Genomic DNA, 24277 nt, shown 5'->3' with positions numbered 1-24277 from the left:
GCTGTTGTATTGAAGATGTGTGATATTTGGATTTCTTTTTTCCCCATTCTGTAATCATGAAGTTTACGTACTGCTTTTATTATTTCTTTCATTATTATATTAAAGAGTAGTGGGCTTAACGATTCACCCTGTCTGACTCCACTTTGTACTGGTAAACACTGTGTTAGTTTTCGTAGTAGATGTTTTGTATGGTTTGTATAATATTGATTGGTATGCTTGTTTTATACAGTAAGTGTAAGACTCTTCGACTTGGATGCGATCGACAGCCTTTGTATATATATATATATATATATATATATATATATATATATATATATATATATAATATATATATATATATATATTTTCAGGGATTCTACAGTATTCACTGCCTTCCCTTGCTCAACTGTTTCCATCTCTCTCTGTTGTCCCATTCTCCATCGTTTAGGCCTCTCTTACTCATGGCGTCGTCTACTTCGTTCCTCCAGGATTTTCGGGGTCGTCCTCTTTTCTTCCTTTGTATGAGGCTCCATTCGGTTATTCTCTTTTTCCATCTGCTGTCGCTAGTTCTTCTTACATGTCCATACCACTTTAGTCTTTTTTGTTCTATATATGTTAGTATATCTGTTTCTATTTATGTCCCTTGCTTTATTTCGTCATTACTTCTCCTATCCATTCTTGTTACTCTGCAGCATCTTCGCAGGCATTCCATCTCTGTTGCTACTATCTAACTGCTGTTTTCTTGTTTATGATCCAATTTTCAGCCCCATATGTCATAATACTTCGCTCTAATATTTTATAAATCTGTGTTTTTGTCTTCATATTTAGGTGTCTATCCCACCATACTGAGTTAAGTTGTCGGATTGCTGTTCTTGTTTGTCCTAATCTTTGTGTAATTTCTTCTTCTGTTGTTGCTTTTTTCGTGATTATAAACCCCAAGTATTTGTATTTATCCTTTCCTTTGACTGTTACGTTGTCATCAATCTGTAGATCTTCTATGTCTTCTTCACTTGTAGATAGGAATTTTGTTTTCGCGAGGTTAATATCCAGGTCAGTCTTGGTATATTCTTCTTGTAGTTTCGTCATCATGTAGCTGAGGTCGTCTTGGTCTTGTGCAATCACTACTTGATCGTCTGCAAAGCTTAACATATATAGGTATTCGTTCCGTACCGGTATTCTTCGCCACTACCATCTCTTCGCATTCTCTTTTCCATGTAGTCAAGTATATTTTGAATAAGTATATTTTCTAAACTCTTGGTCAGGTTTATAAAACATAGATATGCTGGTTTATGATACCCGATGGCCTTTTCTGTGATTTGTCTTAGTACAAATACGGCGTCTACGCAGGATCTTCCGGATCTGAATCCTTGTTGTTCATCTGATAAAATTGTTAGTTTATTGATTTTGTTGGTTAGGACTTTTGTGGGATCAATCCTCCTCTTTTATCCGGGTTTGGGACAGGCTGTGGGCATGAACGCGGCTTCTGAGCTACTCAATCCACCCAGTCCTCACGCTCATAACCCACAGGCAGAGTTATGGTTTATTTGTGTCATATTGCGATATGTACGTTGAATTACGTTTCGTTCTATAATTCTAATACTACCTTTTAATTATTACATAAATATATATATATATTACTATATAGTTTATAAATCATGTAAATATTAAAAATTATGCTTATTCTAAAAAATTACCCCAATCGCCCCACTTTTATATTTCCTACTCTAGTTGGTAGCGTCACCTATGAGTGAATAGATTAGTTACCCAAAAAGCCTATTAATCACCATTGTTAAATAACTGAAATAAAATTGCTTTATTTAAAATTTACATATATTTTCATAGTTCGCACGTTTTTAGTTTATTTGTTAATTAATGTGTAATTTTTTAAAAACTAAATTTTCATTACATATTTTAAAATAACTAGCTTAACAAAATCTTGCAAGTCAAAGGGGATTAAAAAATTCCAATATTGCACTATAAACAACTCAAAGGTTAGATCTTCTGATTAGAGTTAATGTATCATATTTATAAACCGAAAGGATTAATGATAAGTTCTTTAAAATTGGTGTTAACATTTATTAACATTGTTGAAAAGTTTCAATAAATTTTTGACTTCCAGTGTATTACCACCATAAATTAGAAGTTGTAGACTCAGTGTTAATTTCTTAAAAATACCTTTTAATAGTTTCGTAAGTAAAGATATGTTTGTTTCATAGATATTTATACTTTATACATCTCAACTTTAAAAAAATTGAATACACTGTTTTTTTATATTATTGAAGCGGTTGTAAACGCTGTTAGATTTTTTTAATATTTACAAAAAAAACCCGCTTCAACCTAATAAGGTTATTAGCAAAACGGTGACAGTTAATTATACTTTGCTTGGTAAATTAAAGTTTTTTAAAAACAAAAAATGTTTTTGTAGATAAGGTGTGAACCACACTCATGACAAGTTGGGTTTTCTTCTTTTTAAACAAATGTTCATGAGAAATCTGTGTCTGTTCAAATCGCAAACGAGAAATAATTATTTGCTTTCGTCTAGATATCTCGGGTGGTTGCCATTGTCCAATCTTATTTTTATCTCCTGAAGCTTTGATAGAGTGAATTTCCATGTACTGTTCCAGTTCTCGAACAGGTATTTTATAAAGTAGCTTTTAAGTAGATCCATAGGTACTTACAGATTGGGGTGAGCTGTTAGATATTGTTTTAAAGGAACAAACTAAAATTTAAACAACGTGGAGCTGCTTACTTCATATTTAATTGAATCAATGTTAAGGTTGATGAAGGAAAAGTTTAATTGTTGCAGTTTCTGTGTATTCCATCCCATGGAAAATACTTGGATTTGAATAGTTGCTAGATAAGACAATAGAATTATCGCCGATAAGTACGCCAATGGTTTAAATATTGATTTCTTGCCAGGAATAGTTTTTGTGATTATTTATCACATTGATAGAAAACACAAATAATGTATACAATGTAAATAAATTTGCTCTGTTAAGTGGCGGTACGGTACGTGGTGAGTTGTTGACGAACTAAATTAAAGTTAAAAAAAAACGCAACATTTAAAAATCTGTAAAATGTCAAACATCGTATTTCGTCGTTTTCCTTCATTTTATAACCAACTTTTATATTTAATATTTTTCATTTTATAATCAACTTAAGTGAGTGAATTTTTCGCACGTCGAAAAATTTGAACACAGTTGTTGCCTTCTTTTAGCTTTGCTTTGATGTAGGTAGTTCGTAGACAACTCACCACGCACCGCCACTCATCTGTATGTATATGTTACGAGCAAAGCCCGAAATTGAACAATCCTAACATTGTACACAAATTATTGTACACTTGTAGCATTGTACCCTCAAACTGTACAATGTCCGAAATAATCAAAATAATTGTCGACACGCTTATCGGTTCGAATCGATTATTATTGACAAGCGACCTCTCTTACATATCTCTGCAAGCGACACACCAAATCAAAAATTGAAAAATCGAATCGAAAAATAAATTGTTCTACAATAGAGATATTGTTAGTGAAACATTTCAAAGCGTCAAGAGATAGATACATCACTATAATATAGGGAAGATGTTTGTAAAAGAGATATGTATGATAATTTAAAATAATTTAATTCTATGAATCCAAAAGTCAAAAACGCTGGTTAATTATGGATTTATAACCTCAATTGATGTTTGTTTGCCGTTAATAACAAATGGGGAATAATCGTAAAAATCGATATGAATCGATATCTGATATATTATTTCAAACTTTGATGCATGTCTATTTATTGAAATTCGAACATTGTACAGCAATTCTTTATACAAAGTCCGACGATTATATATATATATATATATATATATATATATATATATATATATATATATATATATATATATATATATATATATATTCGGAGATTGTACAGTAAAGGGGTACAATGCTAGAAGTGGACAAGATTTTCTGTACAATGCTGGGATTGTCCAATTTCGGACATTGCTCGTAACATATATATGAACAAAGAACAAACAAACTGGACCTGGAAAAACTGAAGATTCAGGAACGTAAAGAGAAGTTGAATGAAACTCAGGCATGTGTAGGAATACAAAACCACCGGGCAGACTTTTTCAAAATTTCGCAGGGAGATGGGCTGGCTCCAATTTTGTTTAACCTGGCTCTGGAGTATGCGGTTAGGCAAATGCAAACTGGACGAGGAAACCCACTCACCAACCGAACGGTTCAACTGGCCGCTTATGCCGATGATATTAATATTATGAGTAAAACATCAACAGATCTGTTAATATTAAATCATAAAACATCGCCCATCTGTACCCAGAATTATTACAAGGATAAATATATGATATATATATATATATATATATATATATATATATATATATATATATATATATATATATTGTTATGATATGTAAAATCGAGAAAAATATTGGGTTGATTAAAATATTTCAAAGTTCAAAAACATTAAAATAATTCAGATAAGTAAGATAATAAACAACAAACATTTCAAAGAAGGAAAGTTATTAAATTCTTGGATTACCTGTACTAAACAAAATGTAAGCTATACATAAATTATTTCTTTGTTATACTTGAGTGACCCGCATAATTTTAAGTGAAATCCAACGACAATTGAAACGGGTTTTCCAAAATACATTAATGCAGTGATTAGAGACAAATAGAAGAGATTTTAGAAAGAGGTTTTTGTTAGTTTTTAAGAATTATAGAAAATATTATTTGTAAATAAGTTTTAGGAAATTTTATAATTATAGGTAAAAATTTGTTTGTTATTGAAATGAAAAAATGGGGGAATTGTGACGAGTTTTGATTGGCGGAGATTGAAAAAGGTGGGATAAGTATGTAGGAAAAAGTTTAGCGAGATTGAGGAGAGAGAAAGGATAATCAGTTGGTTTCCAAGTCTGTAAGACGAACAGTGATTGTTCTCTGGCTGTTCCCGAGATGTAGCAAGCAGTAGTGTTGAATGTTAGTGAGTTTTTGTGGAGTTAGTGTATCTGACAGAAGCTGAAGCAGCAAAATATTGTAAGTCATATTTTCCTACTTATATTCCAAGAGTCACTGTTCAGGCCAACGAGAGATTCAGTTTATCGTAAAGAGAAGATATTCCAAGAGTCAATTTTTCACTCGGGCCAACGAGAGATTCAGTTTATCGAGAGGAGAAAGGCTATCATAATTTGAATGATTGTTGCTTTTGAAGGAGATCATTAAGGACGATATACTTGCAACAATCTGTTGTAAGATTGCTGATTACATAGGGAGCGGTTGAGAGGAGATAATACAGTCTACAAGGAACAAGGATTTGGACCACTCATCATCAGAGAGAGATATTTTTGTTTTCTGCAGTTTTTTTTCTTTTATTGATAACACAATTTTTACACGTAATTTAGAAAGGATATAAATATTTTGATTAGGAGAGTTAGAATAGTTTGGGAATTTGAGTTTTCAATTAATATTGTTTGTACCATTAATTTTGATTGTTCACGTACGGAGAACAAAATTTTGAGAATCCTTATATGAGATTTGTTTATTGAAAACTTTTGAGTGTGAATTATTTCATTATTTTTATTTCAATATATAGTGTTAGATCATATGTGTTTTTTATTATTCCGGTATTCTCTGGACCTTACCTTTCACATGTAATAGCATAGATATTGAAGCACGAATTTAACCCTGAGATAAAAGAATTAAATATTGTGATAGAGTCATAATCATATCATTTAAATAATTTTAATTAATCAAAAAAATTAATTAGTTAATTATTGCTTGGCGCACCAAGACTTTAAATATCACAATAATATATATATGTATATATATATATATATATATATATATATATATATATATATATATATATGAGTTTATTACAGCTGCCGCCCTTTCTCGCAACCTAGCTTCCAACGCTTGCGATCGTTCCAGTCATCTACTTGTAGACCCCTATCTTCCATCGCACCTTTTACTTCTTGTCTCCACGATCTTCTTGGTCTTCCCTTTTTCCTGCGGTTGGTGGGGATCCACTGTAACATTCTCTTTGGCCATCGTTGATCATTCATCCTTTCTACATGGCCATACCATTTCAGCCTTTTGCAATCTATAGTTTCCAGGACGTCAATGTCTATGCCCATTCGCTCTCTGATTTAAGTATTCCTTACTCTATTTTTTCTAGTGAGTTGGCAACATCTTCTCCAATAATTCATTTCCATTGCTTTTATTTTGGATGCGTCATTTTTATTTATTACCCAAAGCTCTGAACCATATGTAGCAATGCTTTCTATGATACTTTTGTATATCCTAATTTTTGTGTTTCGGGTGATGTGGTTATTCCAAAGTATACTATTCAGTTGACGTATTGCTGAATTTCCTTGACCAATTCTAGTAGCTATTTCTTTTGTATTCCGACCATTGTTTGTAATGTTTACACCGAGATATTTATAGCTATCAGTATTTTGAATTTGTTTGCTTCCTAGTTCTAAGTGCTTTCCTTCACCTCCCACTACTACGTACTCTGTTTTTGATGGATTAATTGATAAGCCCCACTTAGTATATTCTTCATCTATTTTTCGTAACATGTAGTGGATATCATCTTGATCTTCTGCAAGTATTACTTGGTCATCAGCAAAATGCAAGCTGTACAGTGTATGGTCTCCAATTTTAACACCCATAGGTTCACATTTTCTTTTAGAAATATCCAAAACCCCCTCCAAATAAATCTTAAAAAGTGTAGGTGCAATGCAGCAGCCTTGGCGAAGTCCTTTGGTCACTTTTATCTTTTTTGTCACTTTTTGTCCAATCTTTATTACACTCGTCATATCATCGTACAACTCCCTTACAGCATTAATGTAAATCGGTGGAATATTCTTGTCTTCTAGCACCTGCCATAGCTTGGCTAATGGGACACTGTCATACGCTTTTTGAAGATCAATAAATACCATATGTGTCTCCATATTATGTTCCAAACGCTTTTCTATTGTTTGTTTTAGGCAGAACACATTGTCTATACAAGAACGACCAGTACGAAAGCCACTCTGATCTTCAGCGTCTTCCCAGCAATCTTCAATTCGGCTTTTGATTATCTTCCCGTAGTATAGACTCTACAGATTGAGTTAGTTACACTAAGCCCTCGGTAGTTCTTACAATCTTTTCTGTCGCCTTTATTTTTGTATAGATTGCTGATATATGCAGTTATGCAGTTTTCCATTCTGGGGGTAGCTCTTCTCCTCTCAAGAATAAATTAAAAGTATAAGCCAATAGCTGAAATAGTTTGTCAGGGCCATATTTAATCAGTTCAATGGGTACTCCCCCCGGTCCTGGAGCCTTTCCATTTTTCATAGCGTTGGCTTGTTTTTTAATTTCTTCTGGTGTTATTTCAGTTTCTTCGCGGTAGGAAATATCATATTTTTGGTAGCCAATATCTTGGAATTCTGTTCGATCTTCTGTCAGCATTTGTTCATAATATTCGACCCATAATTCTGGGGCTATTAGAGTTAACCTACTGCATTCTTAGATTCATTCATATAAATATATGATTCAACCTATTAATGTCCCTAAGGACTTTATTTTTAACAAGCTTTTAATAGATTCGCATTTAGGTCCATTTTTTCGATATTCTCTACTATTGCATCTTATGGGTATTGTTTTTATTTTTTCTAGATAGTAAATTAACATAATGGAAATTCCAGCACCAGAATCTTTGAAGACACCATTAGTAGTACCCAATAAACTACTGATGGGAGCTGGACCTGCAAATTTGTCTCCCAGAGTTCTGCATGCAATGAGTCATGGTGTTTTAGGTCACATGCATGCAGAAACGTTTCAAGTAAGAATAGAGTTTTATTAATATTTGTTTCGAATGTTATAAGATTTATTTTGATATACCTATATCTAAAAGTAAATGGCAAGTGATGGTATTCAATTCCAGAATACAAGGTTGATATCATGAAAGCGATGATTAGGTATTTATAATTTGTTTCACTTCGGGGTTATACAATTTCCTTGCGATGAAAACGTCATTACAAAAAATAGATGTATTCTCGAGAAGTGAGTGGAAAACATTTAAATTGTATGGCCTACATTAATTATAACTTTTTTCTCGATTATCTGGTACTAGTTTCGATTAGAAATCATCCAAATAACAATACCTAATAAATACTCCAAAATTTTGACTATTTTTTTAACGTAATGAATTAGTGTTATAAAGAGTTTGAAATAAAAAATTATTAGTTCGCGAACCCATTTGAAATAAAAAAAATATAGTAAACATATGTTTCCTTGTATTGTTTTTCGATTTTCTTTCAAGAAAAGTTAAATTTCAGATCATGGACGAAATAAAAGAGGGTATTAAATACGTTTTTCAAACTAAAAACGAGCTATCGTTGGCAATCAGTGCCAGCGGACACACCGGCATGGAGGCTATTTTGTGCAATCTTTTGGAACCTGGAGATAGAGTTTTAATAGCTGTTAATGGACTTTGGGGTTTAAGAGCAGCAGACATGGCTGAAAGATATGGTAAGCATAAATCCAAAACTATAGTTTGAGCTTTAACTATTGATCTATGTGATTACCTGCAGTAATGTTTCTTACTGAAACTTGATAGATGGTACTTGATGGAAATTCATTTTATCTAACAATAAAACATTGAAAACTTTTGTTTTCAAAACTTCTACAAAATTTATTATTTTTTTTTTTGTCAGTGAGTAGTATCTGTATATAAAATATTCGACAGCGTACTTTATGAGAGACTTAAACTCTTTACAAAGGATAATATTGGACATTACCAAAAGTCAATTATACTCCAAATACACGCACATAGGCAAACCTTAAAAAAGTCGCAAGAATATAATATAGATACACACCATTTGTCGACTTCAAAGCAGCATATGATAGTGTTAAAGAACTGCAGTAGATAATGCGGTAATTACTTACATTAGTAAAGCTAGTCGGATTAGTCTGACATTCGAACAGTGGATTATGTTTTAGTTTTTATTCACTTTACAATCTATACATTTTTTTACGCTGAGCTATAGTTTTCTGTATTTCGCATTCAAAAAACTGATATTTTGACATTAACTTTAAGATACCGCCGTCATTACAGCTGCTGCCAATGATGTGCGTGTGTGTAGTACACAAAGTATATACCACAAAGGGATATGTCTGGTCCTGATCACAGTTTAATGCTAAAAGAATTATTTGGCAATACACTGTGCTCTAGTAGTACGTAGTACATACTTCTTGATCCAATATTGCCACACTTTTCAAATATATTGTTTATTGTGAAAATATTAATTATCAAGTACCTACCATCATAAAGGAATAATGATAATGAGTATCATTTCCGTTTCCTGTTTCTAAGGGATTCATATAACTGAAAATATGAAAATTATGCCATTTTTCTATTTTTCAGCAAAGTCCAAAAAAATTCGCATTTTTAGGGACCCTTACTAATGTAAACAAATACCGATAATGTAATGGTAGACTGTGGGATCCCGCCTACAAGTTAGTTAAATTGAAAAAACGACTAATGCAAAACGTAATCTCGTTCGTTATAATTCGAGATGAAAACTCTACGTTCTTTAATATTAACTGTATTAATAATTTTCTAAGTAAGGGAGATGCGTTAACGTGTCTCCTCTTTAATATTGGTGCTATAATATATTGTTTATGTGAAATAGTTACATGGTGCAAGCACAAATTAACACATTTACATAAAAATGTTTAAATCGGTATGACCTATCATCTAAGTATAATGGGTTGCCTATCTTGGCATGTAATTTACCTTACGTAAACGTAAAATTTAATAATCTGTCTAAAATGCAGTTTTCGCCTTAGTTAGGTTAGGTTAGGTATATATGTTATGTTATTTGGTAAAACACGTTGTTTGTGTGTTATAGTGATGTGCTTAGAAGTTATTTTTAAATAACCGTTATAACCGTGGAAGTTATTTTCGGATAACTGTTATTTTAAACAGTTATCAGTTATTTAAGTTATTCAAGTCAAAATCTGACCAAGTTCTTCTTGGAAGTCCCAATATTTATATAACCGGCTTAGAGTTTGTCCTTGAATAAGGGTTATAAAACAAAATTTGTCTATTTTTATACCTCTAGGTAAAAATATTTATAAAATTTTAGATATAACTATAATTGAATCCTTGACACGTGTTTACACACGTTAATCCATTTATCCATTGCCTGTTATTCTCCTTATTTCTATTATTGACATCATATAACAATACAATGAATTTGCATTTTTTGTTGACATTAATTTTGATTTCGAAATAAGAAAAGGATAATAAAATCCTTCCTTGAATTACATTCTGAATCCGGAAATTGTTCAGAATTCTACCTTTTGCAATGTATCTTTGCAATTGATAACGAAAAAAATTTTTAATGTTTTTTATTTATGTCTAAATATTCAAATTTCAATAATGTTAAAAAGTGCAGAATAATTGAAATTCTGCTGTCTTAAGATCATCAATTTGTCTTTTTGCTCGATGCTTAAGATTAATATATACCTATTTTAGTTTGATATTAACAGTATTTAGGTTAGGTACATACATACTCCCAAAAAGATAAATAAGTGGTCACTAAATAATTACTACGTATTATGTCATAGGTATCTACATCTACGGATATTTCTTACTCTCGCTTCTAAAACGTGATTTCGCATTTTAACTGTCTGAATAACCGTGTACCAGATTAACCGTCTATCAGAATAACTGGCTATTTTTTTAATGCTAACGTTAATCTTTCCAGTAACTTACTTAGTAGTTACTCCAGTAACGTACATTAGCGTTAAAATATTGACTGTTATTCTCTGGTATACGGTTATTCACTGGTAGACGGTTATTCAGGCAGTTAAAATGGGGAAAGTAGGCATAAGAAGCGAGTAATACCGGACTGAGCTTGGTATGTTGCAATACTATTAACAGAATAATCGTTTACTCAAGTAACTGACTTGATATAAAAAATAACTGAATAACTGGTAACTTATTTATTGGATAACTATTAGTCACTGTTATTTGTCAGTAACCAGTTATTAATAACAGTTCCTGTTATATCGTCACTTCTCTAGTGTGTTAGCGTTCTATTTTTTTCTGATTTTTTTAGTTTGATTACATATAAAGTACATTTAATTACATACATTATAGTTGTTTAGTGTTTAATTTTCTAGTTTAATGAGTTGTCTAGTGTTTAATTTTTTAGTGCATTTTTTTATAATAATAATTATTAGAATAAAATAAATAATGACTTCAATTATTAAAAAGAAAACAACCAGGAAACAATTGGAATTTATGTTAAACTTCTTAAAAAGTAACAAGATAGTACTGAATGGCAAAACAAAGCCAACACAGGCAAACAAAGTTGCTTATTTATGGCAGAAATTTGCTATGGCCGTTAATACCATTGATGATGGCCCTAACAAAACAGGGGAACAATGGAGACATGTAAGAAAACTGTAATTTCTCTTTAAACATTTACTAAATGTTTGCTTTTTAGGTGTTCAATGAATGGAAGATGAATGTAAAAAGAAAGAGTAGAAAAATTGCTGCTCAAATTGGCGCCAGTGGGGAATGGGCAAATACCCATAAGCCATTAACTGAAATTGAGGAGCAACTTTTGCAACTCATTTCTAAAATTCATCTTGGAGATCCACAGATTATGGATACTTTTGATTTGCAAGGTATAAATTTCATTGATGGTTGATGATGATGGTTCATTATAGTGTAAAATATTTTTCAGAAAAAAAGGAAAATCAACCTGGTTCATCATCTTCAATTGCTACACCAATTGGTAAGAGATTATTTTGTTAGAAAGCTGAGTTACTTAATTACTTTTGTTTAGATACAATTGATTTCCCAATACAAGAGTCATCTGTATCAACTGATACCCCAATTGGTAAGAGATTGTTTTATTAAAAAGCTCAGTTACTTTACATCTTTTTTTTTAGATTCCAATGTCCCTCTACAACTAAACATAGAAACAATGGAGGTAATCAAGCAGAGTGTGCAAGAAATGGCAAAAGGCAAAAAAGGCGAAGTAAAATTAGAATATTTTAAGATATTTAAATCATTTGACGGGTTTGATGACTTTTGGAACAATTTGTAGCTTTATCAATATCAGTGACATCTCACCTCTGGCTCATTGTCCCATCAGCCCTCTGGCTCATCGTCCCATCTCAAAAATCCTTTCCACTGTTGCATTTTAGGTTTGTTTTGATTTTTTTATAATTAACTTTTTGAAATTGTAATTAATTGTACATACATAATGTATTTTTTATTAATATTTTTATTTAAAAATATATAAATCCCATCAGCCCTCTGGCTTGTCGTTCCATTTTAGGTTTGTTCTAGATTTGTTTTGATTTTTTTATAATTAAGTTTTGAAATTGTAACATACATGGTGTATATTATATTTTATTATTATTTTTATTTGAAAAGATATAAGTAAATATATTGTAAATAACGTGTATAAGTTGTCTTCATATTCTCTAAAGGTTTTCAAAACTTTTGGGCCACATTGTAATATATTTTAATTTTGTATGTTTTTTTTATGACATTTTTGTACATTCATTGTAACATTTTGTTATTTAACGATATATAATTATATTCATTGAAAAGTTATATCATAATAAGTTATAACATTTGTCTTCTTTGATGGCTCTATCTCTCATTATGCGCCTTACATTTTCTTCTCAAGAGATCAAATACCTTCTCCTTCTTCTTTGTTGTGGTATGTAATTTAAAGCTTTCTTTGGCCATCTATCTTCATTCATTCGCTACACGTGACCATACCACACTAATTGTGTCGTTTCAATTCTGTCTAAACTGGAATATACAGTATTTGTCCTCCTTCTAATATCTTCATTCCTGATATGATCTTTTTTGGATACACCACACACTCTCCTTAGAAAATTCATTTCTAGTGCTTCTATTCTTTTTCTATGTTTTTTCGTGATCTGCCAAACTTCTGAGCCATAAATCATAATAGGCTCTACCAAGGTTCGATAGATTGTCAATTTCGTTTCTTGTCTAATATCTTTAGACCATAGTAGAGAGTTTAGAATGTTTACCGCTTTTTTCCCGGCTGCGTTCTGTTTTCGATGTCTCTTTTGGTAGTACCTTCTTTAGATATTATAGATCCGAGATATTTATATTCATTGCATGTTTTTGTGTTTCTAATTTCTAACTCTGGATCTTCTTCATCATCTCCTATTTTAAGATACTCTGTCTTTGACATATTCATATTGAGGCCCCATTTTTCATATTCTTTCTTTAGTTTTCTAAACATGTAGTCCATGTCTTCCTCATCATTCGCTACGACTACTTGATCATCTGCGAAAAATAAAGTTGTTAGACATTTACCACCGCCTATGTTTATTTCCATTCCGGATACTTGTTTCCTCCACTGCTCTAGCGATGATTGAATATATATTTTAAATAAGGTCGGCGATAGACAACATCCTTGTTTAAGACCCTTTGATATTGGAAATGATTCAGATATAAAGTTTCCTTCTTTAACGACACTTATTGCATTTTGTATATATCTGCGATAGCATCCACATACTCTCTACTGAGACCTACTTTCGTCAATGTTTGAAACCGTTTTTTTAAAGATACCGTATCGTATGCTTTCTACAAATCTACAAACAATAGGTGGGTATATAGATTTCTTGCCTTCCATTTTTCGATTACCTGCTGCAGAACGAATATACCATCAGTGCACGATCTTCCTGCACGAAATCTATTTTGTTCTTCTATGTCTTCGTATTCTGATTCTAATCTTTCTTTTATAATTCGACCGTACAACCTCCCCACTGAGCTTATAACAGTTATTCCCCTATAATTAGTACATTTGCGTTTATCCCCTTTCTTGAATATTGAGCTGATGTATCCAACATTCCAATCATCAGGGATATTTTGTCCTTTTAAGTATTTGTTACATAGTTGAACCAACATCTCATGTAATATTTTTGGTTCATACTTTACCAACTCAATTGGGATGTCTAGAGGTCCTGCTGCTTTACCGTTTTTCTATCTTGAGCACATCGCTTAACTCTCCGGTTGTTATCTCAAGTATTTGTGTATGTTAGGATATTTCTTCCATTACGATCTCTTGGAATTTACATCTATCCATAATGGTGTTTCCACTGTTTCAGATCTATTAACTGTAAGTTAGATTTTCCTTCCCTCCGGAGAGACTTTATCATCTTGAGACTTCCAGACTTGCCCAACTCTACTTCTCTTTTTACATCTCAATTTAATTTTTTATATATCTTGTAATCTTCATCCTTTCTCGTTGAGCAGTTTTCTTGCAATGTGAATTATACCATTCAGTCCAAAAATTCTCATAAAACTTCTTTTATTTTGACAAATTTTCATTCCACTTGTTGTAAACTAGAAAAAAACTAAATACAGTACGTTAAATTTTGGATTAGATATTGCAAACTACATAAAGCGCTAAAATCGGCAACATTGCCTCGTTCGAGTTAATTGTAATTCTCCGATCCAATCTGACACCTTAGCCTTAGACTCCTAGACAGAAAACGAAAACGATTTAGTAACTTACTTTACTTTTTCGTGTCTGGATCCGACTACAGTTTTTCTGTCCAATATCGGGCTACGTCTACACCCTTTGTGTTTGCGAGCCATAAATACTGTGATGGGCAAAGTCTGCATACTCTCAGGTGCTCCACGTTCTGTATTTCCCCACATTCACAAAGTGCGTCGCTGTCTGTCTTGATGCCCCATTTAATGAGGTTCTGTTTTACATTGGCAACACCTGTGCTTATGCGATTGAGTGTCCGCCAGGTTCTCCAGTCCAGGTTCATTCCATTAGGTCGTTCTGGATGTAGGGGGAACAGTTCGGGTGGTTCGACGCTGACATTTCTCATAAACCTTTTCTTTGATTTAAGTCAGCTGATTCCTGGCGGTTCGTCAAACCCGTATAATTGGTGCCTTTCATCGAAAGTTTGCCTGAACTTCTCCACATATTGTGAGGCGCATCTACGGTCGTCTGGTGATGCGAATCCAGCTACCCGGTACAGTAGGGGTAGGCTTCATCATCATCATCATCATTGGTGCTACAGCCCTATAAAAGAGCCTCGACCTTCCCAAGTCTATTACGCCAGTCAGTTCTATCCATTGCCAACTGTTGCCAGTTTGCTGCGCCTATTTGTCTACCATCCTCATCTACACCATCCCTCCATCTGAGTTTTGGTCTACCCCTTTTTCTACTTCCCACAGGTTGTGACATAAGGATTCTTCTAGGAGGGTTGTTCTGCTGTGATCTTGCCAGATGTCCTGCCCATCTTAGTCTTCCTATTTTTATAAAGGATACTACGTCTTTACCACCAAATATATGTTTATATCTGTGATATATCTCGTAGTTGTACCTCCTTCTCCAAACACCATTTTCACAGATGCCACCAAATATTCTTCTCAGGATCCTTCGTTCAAATATAAGCAGGAGATTTTCATCTGCCTTGGAAATGGTCCATGCCTCAGACCCATATGTCAACACTGGCTGTATAAGGGTTTTGTATATGGTTATTTTTGTTTTTTGGCTTAAGTTTCTGCTTCTCATATGTCTACTCAGTCCAAAATAGCATTTGTTTGCTAGGATTATTCTTCGCTTGATTTCTTCAGTCATGACGTTCTCCTTGGTGATCAGGGAGCCCAAGTATGTGAATTTGTCCACCACTTCAAAGGTAGAATTATCAACCGTGAGTTGGTGGCCGATGTTTCTGGCTCTATTGTTGGGTGTTGATGCCATTATCTTAGTTTTATTTTCATTTACTTGCAGGCCCATATTTTTTGAGGCGTGTGACAAGGTGGTATACATTTCTTCTAGCTTGCGTGTTGTGCGGGCAACTAGATCAACATCATCTGCATATGCCAAAATTTGGGATGATTTATTAAAAATGTTTCCTCTGCTGTCTATTTGGGCATCCCTGACCGCCTTTTCCAAAGCTATGTTGAAAAGGAGACACGCCAGCGCATCTCCCTGTCGCAACCCAACATGCGTTTCAAATGCCTGTGATTGTTCGCCCTGTATTTGGACTTTGCAAACAACTTTACGCATTGTAGCCTTAACCAATCTTATCAGTTTATCGGGGATGTGGAATTCATCCATGGCTTCATACAATTTATTTCTTAGGACACTATCATAGGCCGATTTAAAATCTACGAAAAGATGGTATGTGTCGATATTAAATTCATTGGTTTTTTCCAGTATTTGCCTTAGCACAAAGATCTGGTCTGTTGTTGATCGACCAGGCCTAAAACCATTTTGATATTCGCCAAGAAGCTCCTCTGAATATTCACTCAGGCGACCATATAAAATACTCGAAAATATTTTGTATGCTGTATTAAGGAGGGTTATTCCCCTATAGTTTCTACATTCTAATTCATCGCCCTTTTTGTGTAGCGGGCAAACGATCCCAATACACCACTCTTCTGGGATTTGTTCTTCATTCCAGGCTCTCAGTATGATTTTATATATATGATTAGTCAGAGTAGCACCTCCACATTTAATAAGTTCCGCGGGTATACCATCACTTCCTGGAGATTTATTATTTTTTAGGTGTTTTATTGCATCCCGTACTTCCTGAATTGATGGAGGCTCCAATGGTGTATTGTTGTTTGCTCCTGGGGGTGGTTGATTTGGATCTTCTACTTCGATAGTAAGCAGTTCTTTATAGTGTTCCACCCACCTTTTCAATACTTCTTCTTTTGTATTGAGTATATGCCCCTCCTTATCCTTACATAGTCCGATCCTTGGTTTAAATTCTTTTCTTGCTTTATTTAGATTTTTATAGAATTTTCTTGTTTGATTTTCCTTTTTTAATGCCTCAAGTTCTTCCAATATTCTATTTTCATAAGTTCGCTTTTTTCTCCGATGGATGTACTTCTCTTCTCTTCTGAGATCTTTATATTTTTGTTCTTTTTCTCGGGTTCTTCTTTGCTGCATCAGTTTATATGCATTGTTCTTTCTTCTTGTAATGTCCTCGCACTCAGCATCGAACCACTCATTGCGTGGTGGTGGTCTTTGCGGCCCTAGAATGTTATTTGCTGCGTCTTTAATGTAATTTTTACACATTTCCCATTGTTCACTAATTGTTAGATTCTCTTTAGTTATGTATTTAGTTTCGATATAGTTTTGAAACCTTTCTACCGTTTGCGGGTTTTTGAGGAGTTCAATATTAAGGCGCCTTGTTTTGGTACTTCTCTCCTTCTTCGCATTTGAGATTCTAGCCCGAATTCTTGTGCCAACTAGAAAATGATCTGAATCAATATTGGCGCCTCGATAGGTGCGGACATCCATAAGGTTGGAGAAGTGTCTAGCATCTATGATCACATGATCAATTTGGTTGTTCGTTAATCCATCAGGCGAGGTCCAAGTCCCCATATGTATTTTTTTGTGTAGAAAACATGTGCTTCCTACGATCATGTTCTTTGAGGCTGCGAAGGTGACTGCTCGGTGTCCATTCGAATTAGTATTATTATGGAGACTATATTTACCAATGTGCGGTAGATATATTTCTTCCCTTCCGATTTTTGCGTTCAGATCACCGATTATTATTTTAATGTCATTTCTGGGACAATTGTCATATGTTCTTTCTAATTCATCATAGAAATTGTCTTTTTCTTCGTCTTGCTTGTCCTCTGTTGGGGCATGTACATTAATAAGGCTAATATTAAAAAACTTGCCCCTGATCCTTAAGCAGCTCATTCGCGGATTTATCGGCTTAAAATCTATAACCAAGTGCTTGACTTTATTATTGACTATAAAGGCTGTCCCAAATTCATGTCTGGTTCTATGGCAACTATAGTATATATTGTAGTTTGCTTTTTGGATTATGCCATGACCTGTCCATCGTACTTCTTGTATTGCAGTAATATCAGCATTATATTGTGCTAATATGTCACACAGTTTGCGGATGTTTCCAGGTTCGTTAAGTGTGCGAACGTTCCAGGTAAATACTTTAAGATCATTATTTCCATTATTCAGGTCCTTATTTCGTTGCATAGGTCGTCGTCGAGATTTCCGTCCGGCATTTTTGACTTTCGATTTCGTAACTATTAGGTTTTACCGGGTTGGGTAGTTAACCCAACGCCAAACCCCCTTTTCGGAGGGCCATTTCACCCACTCTCGTCAGTTCCCGACCCAACTTTCCACCCGGGTTGGATACCAGATCTCCAGCTGGGTTGCTCGGTTAACAGGGGACACCAGCGTGAAGGTGAGAGTCGGATTTGAGTAGAAGAGGCTAGTTGGAGTAAACTGGAATCAACTCCATGTATTCGCATTCTACCCCTTTATCCCCCGGGGTAGGCTTCATACAACCGGTAATTATTCTACATGTTTCATTTAACGCCGTGGTGACTTATTGGGCGTGTCTAGATCCACCCCAAACGGGACAAACATATTCCCCTGTTGAGAAACATAAGGCCTCAGCTGTTGTCTTCAAGACCTGGGGGTTTGCACCCCACTTGCTCTCTACAAGTTTCCGGAGAAGGTTGTTTCTCGTAGAAACCTTTTGTCTTGCTCTGACAGAGGAAGTTATACGTTAGTGACCGGTCTAGTATTACTCCAAGATATTTGGGCCTATCAGTATGTTTCAAGCGTTGTCCCTTCCAAGAAACATTCAGTTTTACATGCGCCAGTTGGTTGTTGAGATGGAATGCACATACTTGGGTTTTAGTCGGGTTTGGCTTTAATGAGTTTTGTTTGTAGTAAGTTGACATCATGTTTAAAGCCTCTTCCATTGTCGACTCTACTTAAAAGGAGAAGGAATTACCGGAGACCAGCTTTACAATTTTGATGAAACAGGTATCAATTATTATAAAATACTGCCGACCTGCACCAGGATTCAAGAAGATAAAGGAAAGAGTGACAATTTTAGTTTACAGCAACGCTACAGGATCTCACAAACTCTCTCTAGGATTTATCGGAAAGTCAAAAAAACCTAGGGATTTCAAAAATTTAGAGACTTTTCTTCCCTGCCAGTTTGGTACCGTCATTAAAAGAGTGCTTGAATGAACAGTCTTCTATTCAAAGAGTGGTTTCACAATCAATTTGTACCAAAAGTTGAAAAACATTTAGCAAAAAATAATCTACCGAGAAAAGCAGTCCTGCTGTTGGACAACGCACCCTCTCATCCCGATCCAGAAGAACTAAAAGATGGCGAAATAAAATGTCTTTTTTTGCCCGGAAATATGACATCCCTCTGTCAGCCTATGGATTAAGGTGTTATAGAATCTATAAAACTTTTCTATCGACGAAAGTTACTAACGGCATTGATTGCTGGAATGGATAAACGAGAAAACGTTACAGATTCTAAAAAAAGTGGACATGTTGGATGTGGGTGGCACAAGCATGGGCTGACATAAAACCAACAACAATGGTAAGGTCATGAAGGAAGCTGTTAGACCACAAAACATCTGATGAGTCGGAGAAAAACCAGAGGAAGGTACCAATGAAACTATCAACGAAGAAGAGATCGCCGAACTGGCAAAGAACCTGCGGGGATGTGAAAAATTGAAAGAAGACGATGTTAACAAGTGGTTGAGTGCAGACGAACAGACTGCGATATATTGAACATGGTGTGCTATAATGATCATATAAACTCAGACAACGAAGGGGATGAAAGCACTGACAAAAATCCGGTTTTAATGAGCCACTTCGAAGCATTCAAGTCGTTCGAGGCTCTGTTGTGCTACGACTGCTACGTTGAAACTCAAGAAGATACTTGTGCAAGTGACGTGAAGCTCTTAAAAAGGACGAGAGACATGGCTTCAAAAAAACGTGTACAGTATGGAAAGCAGCAGAAAATAACCAATTTTTTTAAAAGTTTATAAACGTTTAATATTTGTTTATAAGAACAGAAATACAGCTTAAAAACTCTATAATATTTAGGTTTTTATTTTACCTTTCGTATCTATGTAATGTACGTATGTATTGTATTTTAGTCCTGATATTAAATACCTAAAACGCTATAAACTATGTATTGTAAAAATTTCAGGCCGTTTACAGCTACATATTTTTAAATAGTCTTGACATCCGGATCGGTCGGTCGCCACATTGATCCGGATGTGGCAGGTTATACTGTAATTAAAAATCATGGTCTGCTGTAGATTTTACAGATTAAATTATTGCCACCAAAATATTCTAGAACTATTACAAAATATTATTTTATTTTAGGTGCTGTACCAATTAAAATGTCTACCGTAGCAGGTGACAATTTCAGTTTTACTGAAATCGAACATAATTTAAAGAAATATCGTCCCAAATTACTTTTCACAGTCCAGGGAGAAACCTCTACTGGAGTACACCAACCAATAGAAGGACTTGGTGATCTTTGTCACAAGTAAGAAAATTGCTTTTGTGTTTTTTACAAATTAACATGGTTGTTTCTGTTAGATACAACTGTCTTCTTGGCGTAGATACAGTAGCTGCAGTTGCGGGAGTACCATTTTTCATGGATAAATGGGGTGTAGATGCGGTTTACGCTGGCGTGCAGAAGGCTATAGGAGCTCCACCAGGCTTAACGATTGTTTCGTTTAGTCCTAGAGCACAGTAAGTTTATATTCCTTTAAATATATTTCTACTACAAGGCGAAATTGAAGCTAATTACAACAAGTAGAAATCACATTATATTGTCTAATGTTAAGTAGTGATACTAATATTTTGAACAATTAAAGATCTGAAAAGAGGGATCTAAGGGAATGATATTTATTGATTTATTATATATTTATTTATTTCTAAGATATAATATTTTGACTTTAACTGTATGTTAGGAATCGACCTGCTACTTTTGTTACAGTTCATAATTTTGTATCCATTCTTAATTTGCAAAATAAAGCGATACATAATTACAACTACATACACCACAGTTTCAATAAGGCATTACACAACAGGAATTATTTTAATTTTATTCCAAAGTGAGGTTTTGTAAAGATCTTTTTTACCCTGCTAGAGTAATTATTCAAACTAATGATATACTTCCTTACCTCCAACATTGCCGCAACTACTGCAGGCGAAATTATTGCAAACAATCGTACAATAATTTAAACTAGAAAATTACTACTTACGTATATAATTTTCACCTTGCATCTAACTACCTCTTCGATTTTCTTATGGTCTGTTATATTTTTACAAGCTATTTAATGTAGAATCAACTACTCCAGGAGGAATGACTGCAAACAATAGTACAACAATTTCAACTATAAAATGATTACTTCCATATACAATTTTCCCTATACATCCAACTGCCCCTGGTCCATTATATTGGCTCAATCTATTTAATGTAGGACCAAATACTCTAGGTTGAATAACTGCAGGTAATATTACAACAATTTAAACTTTAAAGGTATTACTTGAATGTTTACTTTCTGATCCTTTATGATTTCCAGTAAACTAGGCATCTGCAACGTTTTAGTCTTTTACTTCTTTCCATAATTTCTGGCGTATTTTCCATTTAACAACTCATTGGAGAAACTTTTCCATTCGTAGATTACATGATGTGCCTTACTTTATGCTCCTCCTCAGTCCTAATCCCTTTTGGGATGTGGTGACACCATCAGGCCTTTACAGTTTTTTCACGATTTCCTTCCATCCTTCCCTGTCCTGGGCTAGATGTTCGGCTTCATGTAACCCTTGGTTAATCAATATTTTTGTTTGATCTACCCAACGGCTTGGAGATCTTCCCCTAGGTCTCTTTCCTTCCACTCTACCCTCGACTATCAGTTTTTCCATAGCAATGTTCTTCTAGCAATGTTCCTTTTTTGAATATAGGGATGAAACGTGGATGTTGTCCAGTCGTTGGGCCACTCTCCGGTTTCCCAAATCTTTTTGCATATCATATGCATAACATTTACTCCAACATCTCCAGTCTCTTTTAAAACTTCTGCGGTGATCTGGTCTGCGCCAGGAGATTTTCTATTTTTTAACTTTTTGATTGCTTTTTCTACTTTTGATTTGCATTCTGGGGATCATCTGCATATAGACTTTGACAATATTTTCTCCACACCTCCGCAATCCCTTTCTCGTCATTTATAATATGTTGGTTTTGATCCATTATTGTTTGTGTGATTGGTTTAAATTCCGTGGATAGATATCGGACTTTGTTATATAACTCATGGGATTCATACCGCTTTGCATGTCTCTCTAGTTCTTCGCATTCTTCATTTATATGTTTATTTTTATCATGCTCTTTTAATTTTTCTATTTAACCTTGCTAATTCGTTTTTGTTGCTGTCGTTTTGATATATGAGAGATTTGTTTCTCCTTCGCTCTTCGAGAAGTTGCACCGATCTGTCTGTCATCCAGTGTTTTCTCTTGATGTTTTTTTTTTTCGGTTCTGGTTCTTTCTACAGAGGTTTCTATGGCATTTCTGAAACCTTTCCACATTTCTTCTGGGTTGTCTTGTGTGTTTAACATACTAGTTTCCTTTAATGCATCTTTAAATGTTTTCGGATTTGAAATCTCCAGCCTGTTTTGATTTTGGTGGGGCATTGTTCTTTTTAGCTTCATCTTGAAGCAAGCCCATAACAATTTATGATCGGATCCACATGCAGCTCTTGGTCTAGTTTTTACGTTTGTAAAACATGTCTCCCATCTGTTTCTAATCAATATGTAGTCGATTTGGTTCTTGTATTCTCCATTTGGGCTGGTCCACGTCGAGAAACGACATGATGTTTGAACATTGTATTTACAATGACCAAATTATTTCGGTTGTAAATTCTATTAAACGTTCGCCTCGGCTGTTTCTGATACCTAACCCATAGTTTCCTACATTTTGGATGTTATCATTAGTTGTTTCTCCTACCTTAGCGTTAAAATCGCCCATGATCATGAGTGGTTCTTTAGATGAAATATTTCTTATTGTGTCTTCAATAACGGAGTATACGTCTTCCACTTGATTTCTTTATTTTGGAACTTTCCTTGGACATCTTGGATTTTTCTTGCTTTGTATTGAGTTTTTCTTGCTTTGTATTTTCTTTTTAGCGCTCTGCATCTCTTCTTAAACTCACTTCGTTTTTCAATTTAGTCCTGTTTGTTAGCTTCATTATGATTGGATAACATTGCCTGTCTTGCTTTGGATTTTGGATTTGCTAGATCATTACATTCTTCATTGAACCACTCCTTGGATCTTTAGTATTGTTCCTAGACTTTTATAGCAGAGACCCCACTAACATTTATTATTTATTACAATTTTTGCTGATATTCTATATCAATTTGCTTACTTTCTAAATGATCAAAATGTTTTTTAGAAAAGTTATATTTGGGAGAAACACTCCAATCAAAGTATATTACTGGGATATGAAAGTTCTAGGCCAACAGTGGAACTGCTACAATAATGTTCGACCGTAGGTATTTTAATTTTAATGTTTTTATATTGTAACATAGAAATTTATACTTTAAGGTACCACCATACAACTAGTTCCAGTCTTCTATGTAGTCTAAGAGAAAGTTTATCTATAATAGCCGAAGAAGGATTGACAGAGTGGCAGAGGAAACATGATGAATGCTACCAAAGACTAAGGAAGGGAATTGAAAATCTAGGATTAGAATTCTTTGTTAAAGATGAAAATAAAAGGTTGAAAACGGTTACATCTATTGTTGTCACAGATTTTGATTGGAAAAAACTAGTGAATTATGCCATGAACAAGTAAGTATTTGGGTGTACTATGCTTATTTGTTACTAGAAAGGACATCGGCCTGTACACTTAAAGTTTCAAGAAAATATAATGGTTTATTTTTAGATATAATGTTGAGATAGCAGGTGGACTAGGACCTACTGCAGGAAAAATTTTACGAATTGGAATTATGGGATATAACGCCAAACCTCAAACCATCGATTTTTTTCTCACGGTTTTGAAGGAATCTCTTGAACATGCTAGAAGAAATAATTCAAAATTGTAAATAAAATTTATAGATGAATATTGTACATTATTTACGTAAAATAAAAATACGATCATGATAATCATACGATCATAATAATTATTTTCCTTTTCTGATTTCGTTTATACTTGACGTAACGGCCACTAATATTTAAAGATGCTGTTAAAAAGGTAATCAGATTGACTGATCAAAAAGTACATAAGTAGATGGGTAGATATAAAAAGTGAAATTAATCAATAGATAACAGATGTAAATTTCTAGAATTGGTTTTCTCGATAACACAGAAATATAAAAAAATTGAAAATTTTCAAATAAAATTAATTAAGTTATAAATTCAATGGAGATTTAAAAAACCTTGAAACAAGTTTACTGTAAGTAATG

General features: G+C 34.0%; 1 protein-coding gene across 2 annotated transcripts; it reads left to right on the top strand.

Annotated features, from left to right (window-relative positions):
• The first annotated feature begins 1998 nt into the window (after positions 1 to 1998).
• Positions 1999 to 23998, top strand: Agxt (Alanine-glyoxylate aminotransferase). 2 transcript variants are annotated; one of them, XM_072536650.1, is made up of 8 exons: positions 1999 to 2168; positions 7650 to 7815; positions 8312 to 8504; positions 20195 to 20360; positions 20414 to 20569; positions 23266 to 23361; positions 23418 to 23663; positions 23758 to 23998. In XM_072536650.1, the coding sequence occupies exons 2-8, from the start codon at positions 7666 to 7668 to the stop codon at positions 23915 to 23917; spliced, it is 1167 nt and encodes a 388-aa protein (XP_072392751.1). In that variant the 5' UTR covers positions 1999 to 2168; positions 7650 to 7665; the 3' UTR covers positions 23918 to 23998. The 2 variants fall into 2 exon arrangements, with proteins under 2 accessions (XP_072392751.1, XP_072392752.1); XM_072536651.1 differs by lacking the exon at positions 1999 to 2168 and adding an exon at positions 2492 to 2614.
• The last annotated feature ends 279 nt before the right edge of the window (positions 23999 to 24277 follow it).

The sequence above is a fragment of the Diabrotica undecimpunctata genome, chromosome 7, assembly GCF_040954645.1.
Source record: "Diabrotica undecimpunctata isolate CICGRU chromosome 7, icDiaUnde3, whole genome shotgun sequence".
Lineage (NCBI taxonomy): Eukaryota > Metazoa > Arthropoda > Insecta > Coleoptera > Chrysomelidae > Diabrotica > Diabrotica undecimpunctata.
This window is presented reverse-complemented; position numbering and strand designations above follow the sequence as displayed.